The sequence below is a fragment of the Falco biarmicus genome, chromosome 2, assembly GCF_023638135.1.
Source record: "Falco biarmicus isolate bFalBia1 chromosome 2, bFalBia1.pri, whole genome shotgun sequence".
NCBI classification, from domain to species: Eukaryota; Metazoa; Chordata; class Aves; order Falconiformes; family Falconidae; genus Falco; species Falco biarmicus.
In genome coordinates this window covers 32095629-32119794 of record NC_079289.1, presented here as the reverse complement: position 1 = coordinate 32119794, position 24166 = coordinate 32095629, and the positions used below count along the sequence as shown (strand labels likewise).

At 38.2% G+C, this 24166-nt stretch overlaps 1 protein-coding gene across 8 annotated transcripts in view; it reads right to left on the bottom strand.

Moving 5' to 3' along the window:
- Nucleotides 1–652: 652 nt before the first annotated feature.
- ZC3H13 (zinc finger CCCH-type containing 13) overlaps nt 653–24166 on the bottom strand; it is a 49468-nt gene continuing 25954 nt past the window's right edge. For 6 of the 8 annotated variants that reach the window (XM_056327456.1, XM_056327458.1, XM_056327460.1 and 3 more), the window contains 11 exons: nt 21480–21790; nt 20078–20542; nt 18919–19101; nt 15265–15814; nt 14050–14153; nt 12615–13646; nt 10991–11500; nt 7573–7728; nt 6456–6656; nt 2982–3145; nt 653–2368 (listed from right to left, as the gene is read on the bottom strand). In XM_056327456.1, coding sequence (XP_056183431.1) covers nt 2198–2368; nt 2982–3145; nt 6456–6656; nt 7573–7728; nt 10991–11500; nt 12615–13646; nt 14050–14153; nt 15265–15814; nt 18919–19101; nt 20078–20542; nt 21480–21790 — 3847 coding nt within the window. In that variant the 3' untranslated portion in view covers nt 653–2197. The remainder of the gene's footprint in view (nt 2369–2981; nt 3146–6455; nt 6657–7572; nt 7729–10990; nt 11501–12614; nt 13647–14049; nt 14154–15264; nt 15815–18918; nt 19102–20077; nt 20543–21479; nt 21791–24166) is intronic. The other 2 variants (XM_056327459.1, XM_056327464.1) reach the window with 1 other exon arrangement.

Below are 24166 nucleotides of genomic sequence, written 5' to 3'. Positions count from 1 at the left end.
TTTTTGTGTAATTCCAGTAATTTCAGGGATTGATCTGCCCTGATACGTAGCAGAATGGAAAACCAGTACAAGTCAGCACTGACTTTGCCTTTCAATGGGACACTATCACTTCACGAGACATTCAGAGTAGCCCATCAAGCCTACTTTATTTTGTATTTTCTAGGGTAATGTGAAATATTCTTCTGCAAACTAAGTGCATATATACACCTTGACTGTTTTACAGGAAGAGTGTTTAAGTAAGCACAGTGTAATTAAACGCCACACAGTGAATCTATTTTGTGTACTGCAGTCTTAGACACGGCTGTTTCTAGCTATCAAACATTTTTATGTCTTTTAGAGACTGAGACTAAAACACACTTTAACATAATTGGAAGCAATGATCTAATACTTTCAGCTTAAAGGCAGAATTATTGTAGCTATAAAATAGGTGAGAATGCATTTAAATGCTGGGTGCAACAGGTTTGTTAACTCTTGCTCAGGATAAAGCACTAGTGTGTTTAAAAGACTATTTTTTATAAGCATACATAAAATCACCGATGATATTAAAAATAATAGTCATGAAGTCCCTTAAAAATGTTCAACAAGTGAAAAACTTCAGAAGATAAAAGTTTTGCCTGGATCACACAATTTAATAAGAATCAAACAAATGGTAGAAATTTCTCAAGTCATTTCTATTTGATACAAGTACATATACACTAGTGTGGGCACTTACAAAAATATAAATAAAACCCCCTCACATTTTCTTTAATAATACTTTAAACATAGTATAAGAACATTTTACTGAACACTTATGTACTAGGCATTATAGGAAAGCACTACAGTAAGAAATCTTTGTATTGGAACTGAATTGCTATTCATATTTAGGCCTTTGCTTGAAGCCAATACAACTGTCAGTAATCACAAGAGATGTGAGGCAGGCCTGCTGTTAAAGCGCACAGTCAACATCCCACCTCAGTGTGCTGCTTCCACGCGGACAAAAAAGGTAAGAAATTAATACAAAACAACTGTCAAAAAATGTAGTAGTTCACAACTGATTTTCAACCTGAATGAGAACAATGAAAACAAGCTGCTTTGCAGCAAGGCAGTATCAAGGTTAAACTATGGATTTCGTTCCTACCCTCCACAAGCAGAATTCAAAGCAACACTTCAGGATTAAACCCAGGAAAAGTAGAGAGGTGTATAGAGACTTAGTCTTAAGTTTTAGAAGTCTCATTTTCACATGGAGGACTCCACAGACTACTTAAACATATGTTACTGGTATCACTCAAAGATCCCACACAAGATATTAACTTCTCAAACTGAAAACAATTCTTACAAAATTGATCCCAGGCTTGACAAGTCTCTAATCAGGCCCTTGAAATCTGTAACACCCAGCAAAACATCATTGCTCACTGCCTTTACTGCTCACATTTGAAAACTCTTGAAACTCATCGAGTGTGAAGTACCCTCAGGTTGCTGCATGGGATTGATACTTAGTAGAATGTACAATATAGCACTAGCCCTCCTTTTGTAAGCAGCAGGAATTTTGAAAATGCTGTTAGTTTCACATATAGGCATCTAAACCTGGTCATAAATAATTTCCTGGAAGGTTTTTTTTAGTTCTTTTCATCAACAAAAAGGGGAGCCTTAAATGACTAGACCAGATTTTTGTGTCCAGAAATTAAGAGGAAACTACGTGAAAGATGGCAAAGAGCTAGAGTTTTGTCCAAATCCAGATCCACAACAGAGGCTTCTGTGAGAAGAAAGAGATTTGGAAAGTGGAGGAAGACAAACTCCCAGTAAGTGAGCTATTTAAGAAATTCCAGATGTGTACTGAAGGACCAGGGTGATGGTGGAAAACCCCATTCACAATAAGGAAAAAGATACACAGACAGTTTTCTTCAGTTTAATGTCAGGTGGTGTTATAAACTGCTAAACCCAGACATCTTCACATTATTACACTTGATGCACCATAAAAGAGGTTTATGTTACAGTGTAAGATTCAATATTATAAAACTTACAGAGAACTTCACACAGAAGTCTTTATTTTTTACCCCTTTTACTTACATCTAAACCCAGTAATTCTTATCTGTGTACAAACGGAGTTATTTTCTTCCATCTTCTAAGAGCTGCTTTCCAATGAACCAGTTCTAAATATCAATCAGTACCAACACTGGTAGTGGGACATCAACTAGAAAGTGCCACTGTGGTCATTCACTCAAGACACACACGCTTCTTGCTGGATAGCTGGTTGCGGAATTTTACTATCCTCTGTCTTTTCCTGCCCAGGAACCTGGCACACAGTCTTTCGTTTGAATAACCGTAGACTCAACCGTAACAGGTCGCTGTCCATTGCTGCAGAATTTGTGTATGTTTGCTTTGTTGCACCCTGTTGAAATTAAAAATGAAAAATAAAAAATAAAGAACAAACTGAAAACAGTGGCTTTTAACATGCAAACTCAGAAATTAACCTCAAGTACTCTCAATAATTATTAGAGCTTTAATCATAGGTATTCACTAGAAAAGACTAAGAATTAATGATTTTTCTATTAGCATGCAAGATCATAAAACCTACTGCAGTGCAAAAAAATGGCTAAAATATTTTTTCTTTCAATTTTAACTTGGAAGAACAGAATCTTATAATTCTTATAAAAGTACATGGAATCTCAAGCAGAAGAATTATTCAACAATGGTCCTTGAAATTGTATTTTAAACAATTATTTTTATGATGTATTCTCTAAATATAGGAAATATATCTCCAGAATCTAAACCTCAAAATGAGAAAAAGCACCTACTTCTAGCCTCAATCTTAATCTCTCATCCTAAGTAAAAAATAAACACCTTACAACCTCTTCAAAGAAACAGCTGTTCTCCATTATTTGAAGAACTAGGTCTACTTCAGAACAACAACCACAAAAATTATCTCCCTAGAGAAATGCTTTTTTGCATTGTGGAATCTGTGATTCTGTATTTTGACCAAGCACTATAAACAAAACACTTGCCTTTTCATTCTTCATTAGCTGCTTACGAATTGCAGAATCCCTTCGAAAGCACAGTGCTTTGCAGCAAGGGCCCAGATTACTGAGAAGACCTGCTCTCTCTTCTTTTCGTAGAAGTGCAGCCATGTTCAAGGCCCCCAGTTCATGTTCAAAAAGGTTTTCTGCATCTACAAGGAATTGATATTTGCGTATCACAAGCATGGTATTTTTGAACAGTAATGTACATTAATATGAAATTCCTTAAAGTTTTAATATTTGTATTTCTGCCTTCTAAACAATATCAAGGTTTGGGAAAAAGGATATAGCCATTTATAAAATGGCCTGAATCCTTCATCATTTAAAGGGAAGGATGGGTACCCTCGTATGTAGCTTCAGCACTGGAAAGCAGTATTTAGACAGCGAGCACTGAGAAGCCTAAAAATCAAGTGACAGCTGTGGGACAGACGAGAAGGTATCATTTATGGTCAGACATGTGTGACAAAAGGTATTTACTACTAGCATTAATCAGGAAGTGGTCTAAGTTTCACTTCTCTGCAAGACACGAGACAACTGTACCAGTGTCAACACAGAGTCTGTATGGCTATGCAGAAGTGCAATACGACTATGTAGAGTAATTCTTTTATACATGGTGGATGAACCTGGAGAACAAGTCAACAGATGCTAACAAACTATATCCTCCTACCCGCTCATCTAAAGCATTTGTTAGCAGCACTGAAAGTGGCAGGACTAGTTTTTTAATATATTTATCAGAAGAAACAGTATACAGCTAGAACACTAACCACTTCAAGAAAAGACAGATCCTGGGGTTAGCCTTATTCTGCAACAAATTTGTTTCTATGACATGCAGACAAAGACAAAAAGTGTGCACATGGCCAGACTGCAGCTCATTGATTTATAATCCTTTTACAATAAATAGGAAGATTATGATATATTTGGGAGAAAAAAAAAAAAAAGGTAAGGTATGTAAGCTAAATCTAATCCAGCTGGCTCTCTATATTAAAATACTGGGTGTTTAGCAAAGAATTACTAGAGGCAACAATAAACCTGGGGAAAATATAGCAGCTAAAAGCAAAGACTGCTACAGCAGTTTGGCAGTATGCACACAGAAGAGAACAAATCATTTTTGTACCACCCACCCAGAGAAATCTGGATGAAGCTGAGTAAAACTAGTTTTTAAACAAGGTGAAAAGAAACAAAAAAGTTACATGAAATCAAGGTCAGGCTAAAGAGAACTGCACTGAAGTCACCAGGATGACCTCAATGGACAATCAAGACCACAAATAAGTGACAAGATGCAAAAAGGCCACTTCAAAGGTAACACTGACAGCTTGCAGAGTGTGCCTAGGTGCCAGATGCTGAGCATATCTGACACGTAAGCATGTCCATATCCTTAGAGGAAACAATTGCATTTAACAGATAAAGGGTAAGTCAGCTACAAATCTAATTCTATCATGTATCACAGATTTTTTTTTCCAAATAATTAAAAAAATCTCTGAAACAAGCAAGCATTTCCTTTTTCCTGCATTTCACTGTATTACCAGAAAATTCATCCACAATAAGAACAACGAAGGGAACACAAAACTCAGCAAGTAAAACAGGGAAACAAATTACACTACCATGAGCAAATCTAAAGTCAAAACACTACATTTTCACTGTAACACACTGAATATCTGGCTCAAATCCATTCACTTTTCAGGGCACCACATTTGTGCCTTTGTTTAGAATGTGTGTGCTGTGGCTGTGTAACCACTCTACAAGGAACCTTCGCTTTGCAGATTACAGAAGAAATGCACACATTTGCAAGCCTACTGGCAGTTCCACGTGTAGCAATTCCAATGCGTGAAGAGACTGCACACACCAAAGGCAAATCAAGGAAGGCACTTCAACCCCCCTTCCTCTCCAGAGCAAGTTCTGCTCAATCCGAGTACACTTAAAACAGCCCACAGGCAGTGCTGGAGAGCCTCCTTTTATCACTACGGACTTTCTGTTTATTTCTAGAGAAGCATGCAAGGACTGCTGAGGTTATTTCAGGTATCATTTTTAATAGCCTGGTGGAGTGATCCTGCACTGCCGTTCCTATTGCAAGGAATCCCTAGTAAAAAGTGTTTTAGTAGTATGCAGCAAAATTAAAGCTTACAGGGAGAGAGACATAGTTCATGCCTTTACTGTATCACAACAATTTGCTAACTCAGGAAGACTCAACATTATATCAATTACATTGGTTACGTGAATTCTTAAGGATAAGAGCTGAGGGTTTTTTAAAACTAGAAGAAAGCTGATACTGTACAGAAAGAGCTGCAAACGTTGCAGTGGGACATTTACAGTACTTACTAATACCAAGTACACACCTCAAATTATACCATCTATGATGCATTAAGAATGTTTGCATTTAATTTGACTTCAAAAAAAGGTAGAAGCAGTAGCAACAGCCTATGATTAGTAGTTACACAATTAAAATGGCTCAAGCAGGCGGTGACATTCATGGAGATTAACAAGGCTGGGAGAAGCAAGTTTATCTTTTTCCCTCTCCACTTATCTGAGACTCCAAAGTTAACAAGACAACTGCATAAAGAATAACGTTGCAAAAAATTAAAAAGTATTGTTTCAAATTAAGAACTAAAATTTAGGAGTAAAATAAAAAAAATCAGAAAAATCTGCTAAAAACAGAGGCTCCACAGATACCATTATGTATAAGCTATAATTTTCTCACATACAGATCCTGGAATAATTTGCATAGAGATCCTACAGAAAGCAATTGTTTCATAGTCCTGAAAACCTATATCCACCATGCAAGTCCTTGCAAGCAGCTCAGCTGGTTCCTGGGATGCCAAAGAGAAAAAAATCAGTATTCTCCCTCATGCACAAGCCCTGCTTACAGTACAGAATTGTAGTAAACTGCACTGGTACAGTTCACGTCCATCCCACCAATCGTGCATGTCTAATGCCATACACTTTGTCCAAATGCCAGAGCTGTGTATTATTTAATTTCCCACTGCTAGCAGAGACATAATATACTAATTTCACATAGCTCCTTCATTCTGACCCAAAAACTCCTATCTATGTGTTCTGGAGAGGACCCTCGGAAGGAAACTAAGAAAACATGCAGAGGACCTTCACAGAAAATAAGAAATCTTAATTCTTTCTTGCAGTATTACTGCTAATTCACTGCAGAAGACACTTAGCACTCAAAAAAACTGCTGACGCTTTAGGCTAGGAAAGCACGAATGCTCTCACAAAAAAGAGTATTCCAACTAGGATGAAAAATTTTGATTAGGCTATTATTCAACACCTCACCACCATGCTGGAATTAAAATACTAATTTGATTGACATGCAGCTGCATTACATTCCTGTAATTTTCACACAATACTCATTATACACTTTCTGTGGCCTTGAAACTTAAAATAATGAACTAATGCACATCTCATAAGGACTTTCACTGAGTAAAAAGACAATTCAACCCCTGCAGAAACAATTACCTTTAGGTTTTTCTAACACTCTCTGGCAAGTCTCTTTAATTTTGGCGAAGAGTTCTGGTCCTGCTAATCTCTTGGAAATGCCAACTCTCAACATAACAGCACCTGGTGTGAATTTTAAGAGTGCAGCCCCAGGCTCACGTGGTTCTTTTGGCTGCTTTGGCATGAGACTGGACCAGTCTACATCTATAACATCCACAGGATCTGCAAAAACATTGACAGAGAATGAGTTACCATGTCATCATCCCTTACAACAGTTGATTAATTTCACATGCTGTGTACATCCCCGTCTCCTAAAAGCAATATATTTTAGATTAATATTGTTCTGCAGTTCTCAAGCCAGATCCTTGGACACTTCAGCTAAGAACGTCAAAACTCACTTAGACTGGTGGAAAAAAGGAACATACAAATATAAAACTCTTTGGATTAAACCCCCAACCTTAATATTCTGCTTCATTTTCATTGCAACTCCTTTGTGGAAAGCTGCTCGGACTCTGCTTAGCCACAGATCTGGACGCACAACTTAAACATGCACAAAAATCCCAGTACAACTAAACATGCTATGACAAATCCAAATTAAATGCTTAAAAAGCTAGTATTTCAACTCTGGATGCTGGATTTTTTTTCAAAGGAGATATTATACTATTTATTGAATAACCATACAACTGCATTTGTCCAGTAGGTTTATCACAGAAAACATAAACACTGCTGATACAACCCTGATGACCCAACAACTAAACTTACAGCAAGTAGAAAATTCCATGCTTCCCAGTGCATTTGGGAAGCATTTATGAACAGATTTTATCCATGCTTGAAAATATCAGTTCCGAAAAACTATCAAAACCAAATGGGATAAATGAAAACATGTTTATAAAAACAAAAATCTTACCCTTCTAGCTATGTAAAACAAGATAAATATTACTTCACGATACAGGTCCCGGTACTCTTTTCTTACTTTATACTTCTCAGCCTTACCTGACTATTACAGAACAAACAAGAAATATTGAAGAGCATACAAACTGCATTCCTAATTCAGAAATACTGTCAACGTCACAACAGCATTATACGCAAACTAATCTAATCTTTATATTCAAATAATCATAAAGGGGATTTGCTATACTTTTACCAGGCATCTTCTCATCCTCTTGTTGATCCTCCCGCTTTTCAGCATCACCTGCCAGAATTTCATCCAGTTCATCATCACTGATTGGCTCATATTCTCCAGCACCAGATGCCAGTGACTGCACATCATCAATCTTAGCTTCTTCATCTCCTCCTACAGAGACAGATAAATACTGTAGCTTTAAAGCAGTAATTCTTGTTTTCTAAACACACTTCAAGCAGCCTGAAAACAAAGAGGTTCAGCAAACTAAACTGTTAGGTTTTGGGGACAAGTAAATTCAACATGAAAACAGGTATTAACTCATGGAAACAGAGAAGTTATTTCTCCCATACACAATGCAGCAGTTCAAATTTTATGTACCTCTGTTGGTTTTTTGGATGTAGTGTTAGTCAAACTGCACATGGAAGGCCATATTCAGAAGAAACATATATTGATCATCTGATATTTAGGTAATAATACAAATCTAAGTTAGCACCACAAAGTTTTTCAGGTGCTTCAGGTACATGAATTCAAGCTCAGGATTCAGTCTGAAGGCTCTACAAGAGAAAGAAGTAACAAACCCCCAAAATACAAGAACTTGCAAGATACCCTGAATGAAGCAATTATTCACAGAGTTTTAGACTCTTTGTGGAAGTCACCAGAAGAGCTTTTAGAAAGCCATGCCAAACTTCTTCAGTTGTTATGCTCCTCCATTCATGTACTATATGCATATAACAAATACCTGTGCTGTTATATGTAAACATGTTCCTTAAAATCTGTAAACACAAGACATTCAAACATTGCATTTTGCTGTACATGAAAGGAACATCTGAAGGTATTCTCTCACCTCCAAGACTGAAAGATCTGATTCAAGTATTTAGAAACCACACTGCTCTAAACTCAGGCTTTCTTAGGGTTCTCCACCATGGTACTCTCAATGAGTTGTGCCATACAAACTAGACTGAATTAATAGGGATTCTCCCCTGTGGCCAGCTATTCTAGTATCTTCCAGATCCCTCAGCCAGAAGGGAAACGGCCTCTATTTTAAGGTGCCCCCAATATTTTTTTTGCTTGCCTTTGGAAAAGGTACAGATAGGGAAGAGAAAAAAAATATTATTAAATTACCTCAACTAACCTAAAAATCAGCATGGAAAAAGCAAGTAAAAGACATGCTAGTAGACCACCTGACAATGCTTTGGAGGAAGCATATAGCATCTTGGGCATTATTTAAGCCTGCTCCTAGAGCAAACACATGAAGGTTCACGGCATGACAATAACCTAGTAATTACGTCCTCACACATTTTGTTAGATAATATACTACAGTAATTTGTCCAAGTAAATACCAGATACCTCCTTAACCTCATCAGATTTGGAAACTGCATTTAGTTTTCTAAAAAGTTCTTCCTTTTTAAAAGGAAAATAAGGTGATCGGTACTAGATTTTATTTTGTGCCTTAGGATTTTAAATATTCACTGCCTGTATGATCCATCTTCTGCCTCCACACTGATCTACTGGATACACTAGCTCACCATAACTATGTGCTTAGACAACACAGATGAACCATTAAAAAAATTACTGTATTAAGCAATTAAAAATAATAATCCATAGTTCTCAATACATGATTAACACAGATTACTTTTTCAATTTTGAATTTCAAATCAGTCTGGTAATTTCTAATTATAACCCTATCATTACCTTTACTGCTTTTTTGCAATAATGTACTTCTACATTAATCCTGCATTAAAAACATGACATACTAGTCATCTAAAAGAAGCAAGGTAAACAGGAGTAATAAAGTCATGGAAGACAATAAAGTACACTAAACCTCAGAAAATCATAAACATGCTACATACATATGCTTTAACAAAATGGAACGCCCTCTAATATTTTACCAAAGACATTTATTTTTCTAAACAAAATGAATCCTAAATATAGCATAACTTCCTACAGATGATAATTTTCAAAGAATTAAGAACATAACCTTTGAAAAATACAGAAAACAATACACACATTCATACACTTACAAGAAGTCTGCTACAAGAAAGGCTAGAACGTGAAGAACACGTTCAACATGCATGGCCTGTTTAGTTACAGATGCCCTCTTGGAAACAGGTAATGTGCCTAGGAGTAGCCTTTCACCAACTCTCTTCTGAAGTTACCACACTGCACTCTCAGATTTATTCCACCATTGTTTCCTCTAGCTTACAAATCACTGAATTCTGCCCATTACAGCAAAACAGAGCAGACTTTCCCATGCGCACTCTAAATATGATCTTTGAAAAGTGCTTCTACTCTACAGATAATCTCCTTAAATGCAATTTTCTCAATTGAATCAATCAACCCTAATGACCACTTTGCGAGTAATCAGGTAGGAGGTATAAGTAGTATTAAATATTCCTCATCATCCTCTCCAGACAACATTTAACTGCTCAAATTAACAACGAACACTACAGACAATTCTTCTTAAGAATACAAATATGATGAGACAATGTCCTGTTATCTTGTGTAAAACTACAAAAGCTTGATTCGTGTTTCTCTTTCTGCTTCTAAAGACTATGGACTTCAGGTCTTACCATCCTAAACAGCCAAAAATTCCAAATCCTACAATGCTTTTTTTCCTTTCAACAGATTTTAGAGAAGGAAACTTCTGCAGTCACCAAAAATACCCAACTTAACTGAACTTAACTGTAACATACACCAGTTACTCTGGATTCAGACTCTTGCTTCTTCTACATTGTTGATATAGGTGAAAAGTACTTCCCAAACTCCCTATCCATGCAAAGCTCAAGCTGTCTAATCCATGTGACAAGAGTTTGTTATTGTCTGCCTCTTAGTTACTTTATTTATTAATCCTAAACACGTTTTCCCCAGTACAATTACGGCCAGGAAACTGAAGCTGCATTTAATCAGATTACCTCAGGAAAGCCATTTTTGGACTGTTGTGCCAAGCCACACATATGTTTCACCTACTCATCAGACAATCATTTCTATGATAATTGGGCTCTGCAGAAAAATACCCACCACTAAACCCAAAGAACAGATCCAAGTCAACACTTCCCTCCCCCCCCCCCCACCTGTCACTTCTCAACTAAGAAATAGATCTTACAATGATATAACAAGGCAATCAAACTCTGGCATTATTCTTTAACAAACTGCTTATTCAGAAACACTACACCTTGGTGACATTATACCTCAGATCATTTATGCTTCTTTGCCTCAAGACTTCTTCAGAAATTAACAAATAGCACTAACATAATTAACACTAAGGAAGATGCCATCAGATTTCTCTCTTGCTGTGTCTGCTTCCACAGTAGAGAAGCTGGAGCCAACAATCCTTTTAGTAGAAAATTATTCTAATATAGTTCAGTTCAGCACTATGCTAAAAGAGAAAGAATAAAACATTTGTCAATCCAAGTTATTTCCCAAAATATCTCACCTTCCAAACTCTCTACCTTTTCGGCCTCATTTCCATCTTCATAACCTTGTAAAGGTCCTAAGTCTTTGTCTGTTCTTTCCTTCTCTGATGCCGCTGAATCCCGACAAACACCATCAAATTCCTTTTCGTGATCTCTGTCCAGTTTCGTTTCACTGTGTTTTGTTGATTCTTTTTGAGAGGGGATGTCAACAGTTCTGTCTCTCTCTCTCTCAGCAGTATCAGGTAGTTGTCTGTCTCTCTCTCTGTCCAGCTCTCGTCTTTTTTCTCTCTCCCTCTCTCGTTCTCTGAGCCTCTCTCGTTCCCTGCTCCTTGGCCAGTCTTTGTCAACATCTCTGTCCCAGTCTCTCTGTCTTCCCTCTCTCCTGTCTCTCTCTCGTTCACGATCATGTTCATGTCGATCTCGCTCCTGAAGCCTTTCCCTGCTATCAAAGGACCCAGATCTGGAATGGACCTGACGATCTGATTCAGGAGAACTTCTTCTTGAACTGTGGCTTCTTGAATCTTGACGATCTGAATAAAATATTTTTAATATATAAGTGACTACAGCATGTAAATGTAATACCATTTTACTAGACCAAAGCATTTTGAAGATTCAGGTATGAAAATGTACTTCTCAAAAGCATCATCTTCAAATCAGTAACGCCTTCAGATTGCCTATCAATTTAACCTTACTTAAAAATAAAAGGTATTTCTTCCACTCACGGAAGATTTTTAGTGGTTACTTCCTACTATGACAGAAGCCAAACTGAAGGCACATCATTTTAACTCAGAAATTTAGGCAAGGGGGAGAGCAAAACACCAAAACAAAAAAAAAAAAAACCAAAACAAACAAAAAAAAAGAATCATCTCAAAATTCAAAAGATGTCTTCCAAAAGCTAGGAATGTCTTAGATAGCCAATGATGAATTCAGAAAAATAATTTCAGGCATGTAACCCTGAGGAGAACACAGAGCTCTAGTGCTTTAGGAGGAAGATATTTTCCTACTGATGCTGTTAAATTTTAAAACATTTTACCCTTTTTTTTTTTTTTACAAGAACTACACAAATAAAACAAGTCAATTGCGATTATTTTGATTTGCAACAAAGATGATTTCCATATGCATTAAAAGCATGCCTAAGAGGAACCATGACAGATTTACCTCAGTGAAAGTAGCTCCTGAGATGATAATGGATCTCTCTTTCAGAAAGAAGAGACATTTTCATTTTGCATAACTTCAGTATTTCCATATCAAAATGAATGTTAGTAATGAATTTAAGAACATTATTTAGATAATAAAACTACCTCAATGTTCTGTTAGCACAAGCATTTTCTCTTTCTAAGAGTTCTTTCTGTCCTACAAATCGCTTTATTCCCGAGTTAGCATTAACTGAATCTGACTGAATGTTTTGGTGTAAACAAAGTGGTAATCCTGCCCGCTGAGAATCACCTTCTCAAATATGGTAACACTTGCAGGAATCTTAATTCACTCTAGTTCTACAATGAATGGCAGAGCACCTCCCTCTCCCTTCACACTGATTACAAATGAAAAGGGAATATTGCCATACAAGAATGATTTGGGATTTGTACCTTTGCACTTTTATACAGAAATTATATAGGTTGGTCTCACTAAAATGTATCTTATTACCTGAAGATGTGCTGCGACTGGGTTCCCCTCGTTTCAACTGATCAATTCTGGACTTTCGTTCCCCAGTGATTTCTAAGCTTTTCTTCTCTCTGTCCCTGTCCCTGTCCCTATCCCTGTCCCTGTCCCTAGAGCTACTGTGCAGGATCCTCTTCCGTCCAGTCTGGTCATCTCCACTGCGATGAGCTGACTCATTGGAAGGGGATCTAAGTCTGCTTGAGGCATGGCTCCGATTACTACCAAGGCTGCTGCTGCGCTTCTGATCCACAGGTTTACGGTGTGGTCCATCCTCTATAGTAACATGAGGTGCTTCCACCTTTTCTCCCCTCGTTCTGTGACTTTTCCTATGGGAATCCTCAGTGCTTCGTTCTGGAACAACAATGTCACCACGTTCGGGAACATCTTCATCTGACCAGTCACTAAACGTTGTATCTTCTCTTTTTGGAGGGACATCTGCCACGGCTTTCTCAGGTGGTGCTTCAACCAATTCTTCTTTTGTTACAGGGGGGGTTCTTGGGCCTTTCTTCTTTTTATGATGTGGAACAATTTCTTCATCAGAAACTTCAGAATCACCCTTGGACCTCTTCCGCTTTTTCTCTACATTTTTCTTTTTTTGACCTTTCTTGGGTGAAAAGACCTGGCTTTCTTCAGTCGTTGATTCATTAGCATACCTTTCCACACCACTGTCATCATCCTTCTTTTTCTTTGTGGCCTTTTTCTGTACTTTAGACTTCTTCTTGCTGTCATCATGCATTCTATCAGAAGCATCTCTTTCTTCAGAGGGATGGTGTCCAAGGTTTTCCTGAATCCTGGAGCGGGAGCCTTCTGAAGCATCTGGTTGCTCTCTTTGCTTATCTGCCGAAGAAACCCTCTCTTTAAACTCTGGTTCTTCATAACGCCGGGAACTTTCCTTTCTGTCCGATTTTCTATCTTCTTCTTTCCACCGACTCTGTCGCTCTTCAGTAACATGAGAGGGGCTCAGTGACCGTGATTCCTGTGGCCGCACAACCTGACTCAGAAGTCTGTGCTTTTCATCTAGAAAACGGGAAAAGAAGAATTTACTTGTATTGCTTAGGGAGTTGAGTATGTGAGCATTTGGTATCTTGTGCATGCCACAAAGTGTCTATTAAAACACATAATCCATTATTTCAGTTACATTTCTTAAGTTTTGCTGCTGCTGCAATAGCAACAGACTATTTCCATTTTGGTAAACATGCATCTTAATAGATGTCGAAGTCACTGTCACCTGGCAGATGTAACATAGTGACAAAACAAAAGACAAATATATAGATTAAGAAAAATGGTGCTGCTTATAAAAATAAGGGGAGGAGGACACTTACAAAAGCTCTCGCCATATTTCTCCTAAAGATTGCATGTTATTTGCCATAGGTAGAGGGTAAGCCGGATCCAGCTGCAGGGAGAGCTCACTCTTACTTACTTTTATCATCTCCGCTGTTGTAAGCATCACTATCGGGAGAGTGCTCACGGCGACGTTTGGGTGACTGACGAGGACTTGGACTGCTTTCATTTCTGTGACGCTTCCTGCGGAAGAAACACATACAGTTAAATTTCTTCAGGATTCCTTAAAGAACACTATTCATTAATTGAGTTTATCATTAATACAGTGCCTGAAGTTAAGCACCTCATACAGAAGACAATGCATCTAAGGATGCCAGAAAGTTTTGTAGTTTTCTAAGTTGTTCTTCCAAAACAGCAAGTATGATCAGTTTTCTGACCATACTGTAAGATACCTCAAACTAAAACTCTAACACTTACAAAGGTAACTTTTTAGAAGAAGTTATGAAAGACTACCAAGATCAATTTTTCTGTGTGGCAATGATCCTTGCAGTGAGCTGACCCAGCTGGCAGCTAAGCCTCCACATAGACACTTGCTTACTTCTCCTCTCATTGGGATAGGGGAGAGCCCGTGTTAGATGATCTATGGGAATCCACAATTCCTTCACACAAAAGAAACTAATCATTTCCAAGCAAAGCAGCTATTCAAGGCAATGCTGTTTTGTTTACTATTGACAGAACAATGAGAATTTTAGTATACTAAATGAAAAAAAAAGAACTGAATCAGTGCTACACACTTAAAGGAAACACCACACATTTATTTGGGATAATATTCACACCTTCGCTGGTAGCCTTCTGGTACTGAAAATTTAGTAGTGCAAAGGGTAATGCACGTTCCACAGAAGTGTAATGAATAAAGTCATGAACCCTGACCAAGTTAGCTGCTATCTGACTTTCCAGGTTTCAAAAGGTACCACAGTCTGCTATTATGTTCCCAAAAACTCCAGCATTATTAAAGGCAAGACCATGCAAGTATACTTAGAAGGGAAAATGACATCATCCAACTCAATTGTTAGCTCCTGAGTAGTGCCATGATTCCGCACTAACAAGGCATCGGATTAACTTCACCAGCATAGCACTGATTGTGGGGCCACCAGTATATGCCATACAGATGCAGGCGAGCCATGGCTCCATACCAGGCCCCTGCATGAACAAGGTATCTTCTTCCTTATGATACTCCCCCTTCCTTACTAACTTAGTGAAATCAACAGTAAAAGACTGCCTTCCCCTTCCCTGCCCCCCTCCCCCCACCCCCACCCCTTCCTCTTTGATGGAAGTAACATTTGGATCCACTCACTTGGATTTTCTTTCCTCATGGATATCTCTTGAACTTCTTTCTTCTCTGGTATCTTCTCTCTTATCCCTGCGGTCCTCCCTTCCTTTTTCTTTGTCGTCCCAGTCTCTCTGGCGGTCTCTTTCTTTATCCCTGTCTCGACCTCTCTCCCTTTCTCGTTCCCGCTCTCGATCTCTTTCTCGCTCTCGCTCCCTTTCTCGTTCCTCCCGCTCCCGCTCTCGCTCTCGTTCCTTCTCCCTCTCCCTCTCCCGTTCCCTTTCCCTATCATGGTCCCTGTCTCTGTCCCGCTCGCGGTCCCTGTCTTTGTCCCGCTCTCTCTCCCTCTCCCTTTCCCGAGCACGATCTCGTTCCAACTCTCTTTCCTTCTCCCTTTCTCTTTCCCGGTCTCTTTCTCTTTCCCTCTCTCGGTCCCTCTCCCTTTCTCGCTCTCTCTCCCGGGCTCTTTCATCTCTCCTATCATCGGACCGATCTACCCTTCGCTCCTCTCTTCTTTCATCGCGCTCGAGGTCATCACTTCGTCCTTGATGTCGTACTGGTGAGCTTGCTCTCTGATCTGCAAAGAGAAGCAGGTTTGATTACCAAGTGCTAAGGGGACATAAAGTGCTTCCACTACACTAATAAAAACCCCAAAGCTTTTGTTTCGACAATCTAGGTATTGGTCTGCATTAAATGAAAAGCAACTCTGCAGAAACATGAAAACTCTCTTTGGGGAGGGAAAATACAAAAAGTGGTATTAATTTTGAAAGATTTTTTCAATATTTAGCGAGTGGGCTCTCCTTATTTTAACCAAAAGTTACTACAAAGATTTTATTGTCTATCAGATTTTTCTGAATGGCTTCAAAAGGTAATTATATGCCTCACAGCCTAGCTACTACCATTGCATTACTCAATTCAAAATCTGGTATAAGATCCCAAAAAGCTCAAAATGACATATATATGAAAAGACTTCTCTACAAAAATTTTACTTCCTTAACCTGTTAAAAAAGGCATGGGCTTTACAGGAACTCACACTAATACATACGTAAGTTACTGCAAAGTAAGAAATACTGGCCTGTCTCATCACAGGAGAACCCTGCAAAGAAATACACAACCAAATCCATGAAAAAGGGAGAGGCAATGATAAGATACAGGAAGCAGAACTGCTGTATGTTTTCATACATATTCACTGCAGAGTCTCAGTTTTAGAAGCCAAGTTTTTCATTGTTCAGACTGTGGAATAGAGTCAGAGAGAAAACTAAACTTATGTAGAAAACTGCTTATCCAAAAGGACAGTGAAACCTGATTTATCTAGATTATATTTACTCTCCATAGATTTAAATGCATTTTGTTAATTATATTTTGGATATCTTTTGAGTATTTCTATAAATTCAGATCGCTTCATAACAATTTCTATGCTGATGTTAGTAGTACTTGAACCACAACAAATCAATAAAACTATTTTTCCACAACATATATTAAAAGCACTATACAAAAGAGCAAAACCCAGCATGAACAGAGGTTGGTATTTTGTGGTCCATTACTTTGAAGCTCAGAATACACTTCACCGTAAATGAAGACAACATCCACCAGGGGCGAGCCGTGAGAGTTTGAACTGGATTAAATCAATAAAACATGCATTTCCATCAGTTTAATCAATTTTCATTTCTGAGTGAATTAACAGCGACTTAAAGCTCCCCTGTTACCGGGTGAAATTAAAAGCAAACTTGAGCAAAGTGGATGTAACACTTTATTTTAAAAAAGGCAAATCATCAATCCACGCAATTGGTTCCATGAACAGGTTTCACATTCTTTTGATGATGCCTGTAACATTGTATGATTTACCGTGTGTATTAAGTATTAGATTTTGTACAGAAGTTCTGTAACTCCTATTTGTTACATCAGGTGAAAAAATATCCACATGAAAGTCTTACATTAGTTAAGATACTGGAAGTATATTAGACAACTTAATGTGGATAGTCAGCACTTCTTGTGACTTCATTTTTTGAAGCACTGTTCAGTGGTTGATTGGAAGACTTACTATTTGCCTTAGTTGAATAAACATGGCCCAAATCTGCAAGCTTGCATTTTAAAATCATACTAAAAAGATTCCTTACATATCGGAACTAAGTACCGACCAAAATGTATCTGGATTTTTCTCTGAATGACAAATGTTAAGACTGTGGTCTAATTATGGAAACTATGACTTGAATTGTGACTCTGACTACATACTATTACAAAATTTGACCTAAATTTTTAAGGAAAAAACCAACAAATCTTATCTCCATTCAAGCTCTTTATATTTCCCCTCTCCAGGAAAACAACAACTCATTCAAAGCAACTTCCCTTCTAGAAATTTATTTTGTTATGATGTCATGTTTTACTTCTAAAGTTTTTTTCTGTTTTTTTGTTGTTGGTTGTGGGTTTTTTTAGTTCTTAATAAATTAAGAACTCTGTATGATATGAATAGTACAAATTACATTATAATATACCTAGGATTTATTGGGGGTGGGGAGGTGGAAGAGATGAAAGCTAGTCTGCAAAAGCCAACCCCCAGGACACATTCAAAGTGCAGGATTTTTCAGGTGACAAGAAAAAGGAAGCCTGCTTTGTTGAAATCCTGCTTTCAAGACAAGAGAGAATCTAAAGCAGAATGTTCCACAAGAACAAGCAACAGACAGATTTCAACAGGCCAAAATGCATCTCTCAAAGTAGCATACAAAACATCCCTTTGAAAAACTCAGTTAAACAACCGCTAGAACATACCTGTCACTTCCCAACTAAAATTCGAGACAGAAAAAAAAACCCACTGTAATTTTGTATTTATTCCTCACAGCTCTTCCTTTCATTTCCATGCTATTTTAATTTCCCTGACTCCTCCTGTTCTCTTAATTGGTAAGCAATACAAATTTTCCAGAGTGAAAGTTGGCACTAGAGACAACACAGTACTCCTTCAGGTGCAGAAGTGTGACATCTTGCATACTATGTCTAAAAGAACAGTCTTTCATACTCTTTCCATGACCACTGGTATCTGCACCAACATTTACTAGCCAATTACTACTGACCACAGTAAAGCATTCATCACTACTAAATTCCCTAGGCAATTAGTTTTTTTTAATTAATCATAAACCTAAACTGTAACTTACTCTAGTAGTAAGTAGTCCATAATTAAGTCAGTCTAGTAGTCAGGCCTTCCCCAAAACACGCGTAAATAATTTACAGTGCAAAAGTACAATGTTTCTGTACAGACAAACAGAACAAGTAATGAAATACAATTGTGATTTTGAGCTTAGATTTATAAGTGTGTACATGAAGTTGAGGAAGAGGCAAAGAGGGCGAAAAATATTTTACGCTGAAGTTGTACATAGTACAATGCAATCTCTGGAAAAAATTTAGTTTGTTTAAAGACCACTTGGATTAATAAAGACAGAAGCTGCCAAAATATAGCCATGGGGAGGGAGAAAGACCATAGCACTCATGTACACTGCCAATACGAGAGATGTTACTACAGAAGGTAACTTAAGGATAGGACTAGGATCAGTGTGCAGTGCCAGATGAGTTATTTATGAATTAGTGGTATAGGGGCAGAACAAGGAAGAAAAAGGAAGGAGAGAGAAATACACATATTCATACATATACATTTGACTACAAATGTATGTGTAAAAATATACATTAAAATACCTCTTTCTCTGTTGTCACGCCTGTCCCGTTCACCATGTCTTCTTTCAAAGGAGGAATCCCTTGCTTGTTCTCGACTGTCATAGCGATCCCGATCAGCGTAGCTACTCCTTGATTCCCAGCTGTCATGGTAGTTTCCACTACTGCTGTGACCATCAACCTGGGATCCTCTAGTCCCCCGACTTCCTAATAGAGATGTATCAATACAAAAGATGAGTTTCCACATGTAAGGAAATCTACTTTATACCAACTGAAGTAGTAACTTCTAATAAACTTGAATTAAGTGTTCATGGAAACAGAAACTGTAGCACTAAACTCTACTTAAGCAACAGCTCCTATTTCATGTTTTAACTGTAAAGTTATTATTTTCATACTGGAGACTCAAGACTTTCCAAATCAGCATCTCCTAGTCATAGCATGAAGCCTCCTGACTGGAAATATAACAGTCCAAAAGCCAGTTCACATTTGTTCTGAGTAGGATGTAAGCTTATAGACAGTGAAGCAGGACTAAGCGGAGAATTACAAATTGTATGGCATTTCCCTAATGAAAACATCATAACCAACCTGAGAAAGCCAAAATATATTTACTATAGGCAACTAAAAGGTGATAAGTGAAGCTGTTCTACAAAGTGCATCAGACTTTCAAAACTACTGCCACAGGTTAAAATCCCACTTTTTTTTTTTGGTCAATTAAGAAGGGGCAGGGTGGTGAAAGGTGGTTCTGTGTGAAAGATGTTTTGCAAGTACCCAAGACATGCAGCTGTTTCTGAGAACACAAAAAACCTGCTGTCCAGTACATGGAGACAAACTGCCCCCTATGAATCTTCTGCTACACATCAGCCTCTCGTGTGTGTAGCCCATGGGAAAACCTAGGGTTGCAGAAACATTAAATAGAGTGGTGTAAGGGTGGGTTAGGGTTTGTTTTAAAATGGGATGGCAGAATACCAGTGTTATGCCACTTTAATGAATGGAGAACACAGGAGTGCTATAAATTTAAGCAACTGTTCCAATTTAACGACAATGGAATTGAACAAAGCTTTAAAAGCATGCACTGAACTGTTTGGCAGCACTTCCATAACAAATATTAAACACGACAGTATGAATATCAATACTCAGTCTCCAGTGATATGGACACTTATTAATTTTTTAAATCACGCAATACCCTTGTCAGATAATTCTGGACCTCTGCCTCGACTTCTGCCAGTTCTATCACTTCTGCTCTCATTTCTGGAGTCACTTCTGGAGTCATTCCTTGTTTCAGCACGAGAGCTGTCCTCTCTGCCATGTGATCTTCCATAGCTGCGCAAGTCCTCCTGATACTGGTCATCCTTTTTATGGGCATCACGACTCTCTCTGTCTCTGTAGTCATGGGAATCCCGTGTGGAGCGCGAGTCTCTCTGATCACGGCTATCTTTGGTATCTCTGCTATAATCCCTCGTATCTCTGGAGTCTCGAGTGTCTCTGGATTCCCTTGGCTCCCTCCGATCTCTGTTGTCTCTTGGCTCCCTCCGATCTCTTCCATCACGAGACTCTCTGTCATCTCTGTGATCCCTGGAGGTACTCTGCTCCTGGTCATAATCACGATCATCTCTTGTTTCTCTGTCTTTCTCCCTTTTCCCTCTAGTTTCTGTAAAATGTTTAAAAGAGTAATACAGTCAAAACATACTTCTGACATACACAGAGAAAATAAAAATTAATATATAAGTAGAAGATCATATTGGGTATCTACATATATATTCACTAAGTTTTAAGGATCTTTTTGTGAATTTGAATCTGTACTTTACAAATATTTACCTGTTCAAAAGACAGCAAGTATACTAAAAATAAATTTCAAACACATTAGAGAGCAAGCACACTTCAATAATTTTAAGGTAGGGTCATTTCTCCTCCCATCAGATTCCTTTTTTTTACAGACACACACATTTAGACCACTTGCTTTTAAGACCTCAATGCCCTGCTGAATTATTATTATTTTTTTTTAAATTACATGTTTATAATGTTACTGCTACAGGAAGGCAAGTTTACAGACAGTCTAAAAAAAGCTGACATATATACTCTTTGTAATCTGTCTTTTGAGAGGAGCAGTGCATTTCCCCATTACAAATTACTCAACCAGCTTTACAGATTTCCAGAGAATGATCATTTCTTTGCACAAACTTCAGGTAATGTCAGTTAAAAAGACAATACATCTCACAGAAAAGAGTAACAGTTACTTACAGTATCCTGCTGCCATTCAGCTGATCCACTAGTATATGCCTGACACCAAGAGAAGACCACTTACCTGCTGACACCAACATTGCGTATTACTGACACCACATCTACACAGATGCCTACAGGACCTTTACAATCAGCTGACCCTACATAAGCAGTCCTGTCAGGAATACTCCACTGCACAGTCCTTGAAAACAGCACCACCAGCACAGGAACAATAATACTGCCAGTATTTTCTTCACCACCTAGCCATTGGGATAGGTGCAGATAATGCCACAATCTGAAAATGAAATTTCAAAATGCAATTTGCAAACAAGTAACAATTATTCTGAAGTGCTATTTCTTATTCATACCATCCCGCCTTTCGTGGCGCCTATCATGAGACTGTGAAGTCCGATCACGATCATGTCTTCCTTTTTCTCTTCCAGGAGATCGGTGTCTTGAAGGGCTTCGCTTCCTCTGAGGAGAAGAGGAAGAGTGGGGGGGATAAGGAGAAGAAGATCGCCTTGCAGGCGGGGAAGCTGTCCTTTGATAGGATGGAGAAGGAGTTCTTTTGCGGTGTGGGGAAGGAGAATGTCTCTGAACAGAGGAGCCTGACTGTGATGAAGAGGAGTGATGTCTGGAGGATATGGGAGAATGATGCTGACCTGATGGGGAAGCAGACCTGCAAGGAAAAGTCAAAATAGGCACACATGTAAAAACTTGGTTTGAAAGGTTCTTACCCTGCCCTACAAAAAAAGTGATTAAAATAATCTGTGCATCTCTTCCCTTTGTCTGATGAAAATAAGTGCTGTTTCTCTACAAAATATCAAAGTAGTCTTCCCTCAAGGGTACCAAGCATATCCTTTCAAAATACACTTAGTTTTAAATGGTTACAGTTTATTTAATATCCAAGAGCAAGTCGTCCAATCAAAACGTTTTTTACACAGTACTACACAGCTACCAGAACGCCTTCCTGGGGAAGGGAGGGAGGAGTCAGAAATTATCTTGCCCACCCCAAAACCAAGAACAGTTGTTTTCTTCAATGTAAAATGCTTTTTGGAGGTCATGGTAAAATCAGGCAGATAATTTTTACACAGTGTTACTTACGGGTAATTTTTCTCATTTTGTTTAAAGCAAAACTGTCTCCTTGTGCATTTTTTAACTACTTCCTTTTATTATAAGCACTGATCTTTAAACAATTTAGGCCTGGATCCTTAAAACTCATATGCATATCTACTTCATATTTTAGCGAGCATTAATGTTTACACGAACAGGGAAAACTCTTATCTAATAGAATAAGAAAAAGCATATGAAGTGTCTCTCATCTTTGAAATCCCATCACTTAACTAAAGATTATCTACACAGCAGTACAAAAAATTCCTCATAATACATTATCCCATACAGTCTAACACGGACAAACACACACTTCAAGCCTTTAGGTTCAGTAGTGGTTTTCTTCCCTTATCAGAATCAAAGCAACTTACCAGTATCTCTTCCCATGAAATATGCATTGCCCTTAAGTCCCAACTCCCTCCCACTTCACAAAATTCTCCAAAGAGAAGAACAGGAGTCAGAAAAACCACACATGGATAATACGTCTTCAAAAATACCACTTAATTTTAAGTAAATTAGTCCCTGCTTTTGAATGTCCATACACAGTGTTGGTGTCTTCAAATAAACATCCAGATCAGACAGATGAAGCTCTCCGTTTCAGGTGGCACACAAATGACAGACTACTTCATCAAAGGCAGTAGTACCTCCCTGCAATCTTCTACAATAACATAACAGTTGGTAAAGATATATATGTAACGCAGCTTTTGCTGAATAACTTGCAAACATTGCAAGAAATTTTTCTCAGCAAGATAGTTGCTGTCAGTTGAGCTCTGAAGAGAATGAGCTCTGGCATAATTCAGGTTAGCAGACTTGCAACCTGTCATGACACTATCTAAAAGCCAAACAGACAGTTGCCCAGCCGACGATACTCATTAGTGGATCTCCTGGCTAATGCTTCTTAAAGACCCAGACTCCGCAGGTAAACAGATTCTCCTCATGTCAAGAACACAGAACAATGATTCAGCTTCGAAGGAGCAAAGCTTCAGGAATGGAAAATGAAGTGAAATCACTGGCAATCTGAGGTAGGAACTCAAGTCTGTAATGAAGTCTTTTTTAGCTAAAAGACAACGTGGTGGAAATCTATTAGTATCAGTATTTCACCTTTCCTTCTAGTCAATATCAGTGACTCAAGAAAATTACCTTCAGAGCCCCATGGAGTAGTATGCTGATTACCATAGGACCAATCTCGTGAAGATGGTGGTTTTACAGCCAGATTCCATTACAGAATCAGATATATTCACCAAAGAAAGCGTCTTGACTTGATTGTTGAGGCACTTCAGACTTGTTGATTGAGAGAAGTCAAACAAAATTTTTGCAGGACAGGCTGAAATAATACTTGAACTGAGCCTGCATACGTCTAAGATGACAATTTGTACACACGGTCACATACAAACGAAACAGATGGCCTGGAATTAGTAGCAAAATTTCCAAAGCACTCTATATTGTATTCTGTCAGTCCTTCCTGACCCTGACAGAATACAATATAATTTCATGATTTCCAGTCTTTAAACTAAGACTACATTTACTTTTCGTCATGAAAACATTATTATGAAACACGGGGTTATCAAAATTGGCTTGCATGGAAGGCTATCAATGGTTTGGAGACAAACAAAACATTCTGAATATTCTTTCCTGCTTCTAGCAGAAGGCCCATTTATCTTCCCTACTTAACATTCCCTTGCACAACACCTGATACATTTGCACAGAACCTCCAAGCAGGCAGTAATGAGCAAAATACTGGAATAGGTCAGAAAAAAATGGGGAAAAGGGTACTGCAGATGTATTTTTCAGTCTCCTTACTACTGCCAGCTGCAGGGGGAATGGGCTGCTCTAATTCCTTTGCTATAAACATTCTAATTTAGAGAAAATGTCTATCAGTGACATCTAGCTTGAAACAATACAGTTTTTCCAGCTGAACTGAGTCACCACAGCAGCAAAAGAGCTT